Genomic DNA, 4708 nt, shown 5'->3' with positions numbered 1-4708 from the left:
GAACTGGAAACAACAGAACCCTAACAGTAAGTAGTGACTGCAGCCAGCCCTGCCAACATCAGGCTGCCTTTCCGTTTGTTCCTGGTCTTTAGCATCTGGACCACATTGAAACTGTGAGTGTGCACTGGCTCACCATTCCACACTATAGGGGGGAAGAAGTAGGGGAGGGTACTGTAAGCTTACAGTTTACGACCCCCCCCACAGTGGGTTTAAGTATAAGACCACGGTGAGGGCTGTGAATGGGTCCAGAAACCCCCACCTGCACACAAGTGTATACGCTCCATGTAAAAGACACCAGTTAAATCTGCCTTTTACTCTAAAGCTCCCATGTCTATTCAACGACCCACCCGTTTAGTCAGTAATTATGAGATGTTCTGAAAAGTACAGAGACTGTGCAGGAGGCCCTCACCCCACAGAGGTAAAACTCTAGTGGGGAGGCACCTTCGCTGACACACCAACCCACAAAAAAATCATCAGTGGGGAGCTGGAGAGGTGGCCACTGAGTCTCCAGCGGACCCTGGTTTAGCTTCCAGCACTGTGTGAGTGGTTACAGGGCCTGTAATTCCAGCTCCAGGCCAATACCCTGCCTTGGCCTCCCAGAGCACCTGCTTTCATGTGTGTATACACATACATGAAGTTTTAAAAAAAAGTTAAAAGACTATCAGTGTACTAACACCCATTATTATATTATATTATATTATATTATATATATGCTGTCTATGATAAGATCCCCACACCAAAGACAGTCATAATTCCTGTTATTTTTAGGGGCCTGTTGAAAGAGCATGTCTAGAATTGAATATTTCCCTCCCATAATACCCCAGCCTCTGTCAAATGGAAGAGATGGGATCGTGGGAGATTTTCGGAACCAACCCTAGGCTTTCCCACCACCGTCATGTAAGCCTTTCAGGTTCGAATGTGAAGAAAAGAAACACCCTAACGGGGCATCTTACAGATAATCACCCCACAACCAACAGGCTGGATTCCTTTTAGATGGAGAAAATGTTCTTTGCCCGCCTTCTTTATTTACCCTGTTCTTTCTGCTGTAAAGTGGGAAAGAAACCAAGACGGAATGTCTGACCCAGATGCACTCTTCAGAATTTGCAGTGCTATCCTGGCCCCTCAGCTCCCTGACCAACCTGACACATAGCTCAGTTGTGTGTGTGAAGTTCCTCAGAGAAATAAATGCCTGCGTGCAGTCAGGACGCAGGAAGCGGGAAGGCAGAAAGGGGGTGGCGCGCATTGCTTCAGCTTGCATAGATAAAGCTCAAGAGATTTTGGCTACAAAAATGCTCCTGGAGAGTCAGAGGGCAGCTGCGCAATCCATCATGGGCATTAGCCCCTTTCCGAGTCTTCCTCCCTGGCCGCACGCCCGGCTAACGGAAGCAGCAGCCGCAGCTCCCCCAACCCCCGGCCTGGCCAATAGGGAGACACAGCATAGCGGGGAGGTGTGGGCGTGATGCTTCCCTCAGCAGCAAGCTTCCCTGGGTCTGGCCTCTGGTTCAGATTGCTGGAGATAGGTGTCCAGAGCTGGCTGGCGGGACGCCCACCACAGTCAGCTCGCGGCCAGGCCAACCCAGGCTGGGCTCTGTCCCGCGCCCACCCCGTACCCCTCATGCCCAAGACCCCGCAGCAGGCACCCAGCACGTCCTAAGCTGCTGCGGAAACCATCGCTGATGGATGGGTGCAGGGCGCGAGCACACGCACCAAGGACACCCAGCAGACCTGCTCCGCGGGCTTGAGCGCACGTGACGAGGCTCCCGGGGGCGGTGCCTGCGCTGCGGCAGGGTTGGCGCGGGCGGCGGCGGGGTGGTGGGGGTGGTGGTCGCGGGCCCCGCGGATCCCGCAGTGTAGGGCTACGTGGGGCGGCAGGGCAAGCCGGCGGGACGCGCCCGCGGGCGGCGTCACGAGGGGCGGGGCGCGTCGGGGGCGTGCCGGGAAGTAGCGCTAGGAGAAGTTGCGGGCGGTTGAGTCTCTCTGGGTTGCGGGGCTCCAGGCCTTCCCGAAAGCGCTCGGAGGAGCCAGGAGAAGTAGGCGCCACCCTGCTGGGCGCAACTTCCCCGGAAGCCGCCCTGGAAAGCACGAACCGCCCTTGGAGATCTCTGGCCGCTGAGACTCGGGCCAGGCCACGAGCAGTCTCCTCGCTGGGTACGGCGCCTCGGGGCTCCCCCAGGCTGAGCAGCCCTAACGCCTAGCGGCTCGGTTGTGACGCCCGCCCTGGTCTCTGGCTGGGCCATGTCAAAAGGCCCTGGTTCTGGGCCGCTACCCCGGACCCCGGGGTCACGGAAACCCATACCTCGGAGCTTCAGCTGTCTCTCCGACCTGGATCCGCGACCCTGCAGACCCCCTGGCTGCGACCCTCGGCTGCGGCCCATCATCCAACGATGCGCGCGCTCGCTGCCCAGCTCCCCCGAGCGCCGAGCCCCGGGCGCTGCTTGCGGAGCCGGCTGCAACCGGCAGCTCCGTGTACGTTTCGCTGACGCGCTGGGCCTGGAACTGGCGCAGGTCAAGGTGTTTAACGCAGGAGACGATCCGTCCGTGCCGCTGCATGTGCTGTCACGCCTTGCCATCAACTCGGACCTGTGCTGCAGCAGCCAGGAGCTGGAGTTCACGCTGCAGTGCCTGGTTCCCGACTTCCCGCCTCCCATCGAAGCCTCGAACTTCGGAGATTGCCTGGCACGGCAGCTCGTGTGCCTTGAACGTGTCACCTGCTCGGACCTGGGCATCAGCGGCACAGTGCGCGTGCGCAACGTGGCCTTCGAGAAGCAGGTGGTGGTGCGCTACACTTTCTCGGGCTGGCGCAGCGCGCACGAGGCAGTAGCGCGCTGGAGAGGGCCTGCAGGTGCCGAGGGTAGCGAGGACATCTTTGCCTTCAGCTTTCCAGTGCCACCCTTCCTGCTGGAGCTGGGATCCCAAGTACACTTCGCAGTGCGCTACCGCGTGGCTGGTGCTGAGTACTGGGACAACAACGGTGGCCGTGATTATAGCCTTACTTGTCGTAGTCATGCGCTGCACATGCCACGCGGGGAGTGCGAGGAGAGCTGGATCCACTTCATCTGAGCCTGCCTGCCGGCTGTGAACCTAGAACTTCCATCGCAGCAGAACTTAAGGCACTTCCCTGCGGATGCTGATCTGTGAGAGGTCATCTCCCACCCCCCACCCCCCTTCCTTCCCAGGCTCTGGTCTCATTTGTCGATGCATCAGGCCTGCCTTCTAGTGAATTCTCTGGAGAGCCTGGTGGCCAGAGGACCAGGAGCCTGTGTGGTGTGTTGCGGGGAGGATGTAGGGGGGCCAGATGCATGGGACTGGGGTCCTCACTTTCAGGAGGACCCAGGTCGGTGTTTTGCAAGCAGGGCCTTTCACATGTCTCCTCAGTGTGTCTAAACACAAGTAGTCGTTACTACTGTGAAGGTAGCCTTCCACCCACAGTGAATGACTTCTCAGGAATACTCAAGATTTGGATAAGCTTAAAGAAGGCCTGTTGTCTGTTTGCACCCACTGTAATAATTGTAAAAACACACAGAGTGGCCTGTATTGTGGTCCCTCGAGGCATTTCTGCCCTGGGATGGTAAACCTGAGACCATGCTTGCTTGCCAATGTTAATGGCCTTCCAACAGTAGAAACTAATTATAGCCAAGGGAACTTAAAGCTCATCTGTCATCACACAAGTATTTCTGGGCTTGGAGGCTGCCCTGGTTAGGCAATGCCTCCCACATCAACAGCTGAGGAGTAACCGATAGGCTGCCAACTGTGCAGCAGTCCTTTCTCTTCGGGACTGCCTGGTACTGGATCTGCAAGTTATCAGGCCATGTTCTGCTTAAGTCTGAAACTACCTGAGCCTTCAAAAAAGATCCTGCCTTCCGTTGTTTCTGTTTTCAAGTGGCCACAGGGATACAGGCAGCAGTGCCCTTCCCAGTGACCTTTTTCCACGAAGGAGGTGACTTTTGTTTCTAATTATGGGAAGATTCCAGCATTCCTGTTTTGGAAGTCAGCTTCTAAGTGAACCTGGTTGGTGTTTTTGGAACTAACCAGGGCACTGGAGAAAAAAAATAATTCACAGATTTTTTTTAATCCATCTAATGGGTTTTTAATTGCACTGTTATGTCAGATTTCACAGCCACCCGACACTTTATTCTTTGTGCCTTCAGTTAGGAAAATTGCTAACATTTTTATGGGCTTATTTCCCAGTTTTAGAATGTTAAGTACTTTTAAAAACAAAACAACAACGACCTCCGACTTACTTAGTCCAGACCAGTCTGTGTCTCCTTGCAGGGTGTCCCTGCTGCTTGCACCCCTGGAGAAGGGGCTGGCAAATCTTTTTGGTGCTGAGCTGCGGCCTCTGAGAGCAGGTGCTAGAACTGAGGTGAACAAGACCTCCAAGCTGTGACTCAATGCTTTTGAGGCAGTGGATGTCACTCGATGGACCCGGTGACACCTGTCACAGGTGACTACTGAGCTGAGTGATGGTGACGTCCCTTCACTCAGTGTAGCAAAGATGCATTTTACCCCCCTAACCCCTTTTGGTTTTGATACTTGAAACTTCTGCCTTTTAAAATTCCAAGAACAGTGTTGGTTTTCTCCGGTACCTTCTGAACTAAGACAAGTTTTGATTTACAGCGAGCGCCACAATAAAACCACCCAGCCTTTGGCAGTCAGGACTCTTCATGTCATGAACATTCTAGAGTGAGAAGAGCTGAGTGGCCATCTC

At 55.0% G+C, this 4708-nt stretch overlaps 1 protein-coding gene across 1 annotated transcript; it reads left to right on the top strand.

Moving 5' to 3' along the window:
* The first annotated feature begins 2102 nt into the window (after positions 1 to 2102).
* On the top strand, positions 2103 to 3100 carry Ppp1r3d (protein phosphatase 1 regulatory subunit 3D). The gene has a single exon (XM_051144973.1). It carries the CDS (start codon positions 2236 to 2238, stop codon positions 3058 to 3060), a length of 825 nt encoding a protein of 274 aa, XP_051000930.1. The 5' UTR covers positions 2103 to 2235; the 3' UTR covers positions 3061 to 3100.
* Positions 3101 to 4708: the final 1608 nt, after the last annotated feature.

The sequence above is a fragment of the Acomys russatus genome, chromosome 4, assembly GCF_903995435.1.
Source record: "Acomys russatus chromosome 4, mAcoRus1.1, whole genome shotgun sequence".
Lineage (NCBI taxonomy): Eukaryota > Metazoa > Chordata > Mammalia > Rodentia > Muridae > Acomys > Acomys russatus.
Note: the sequence above shows the minus strand (reverse complement) of the source record. Positions and strands in the feature narration are given on the sequence as shown.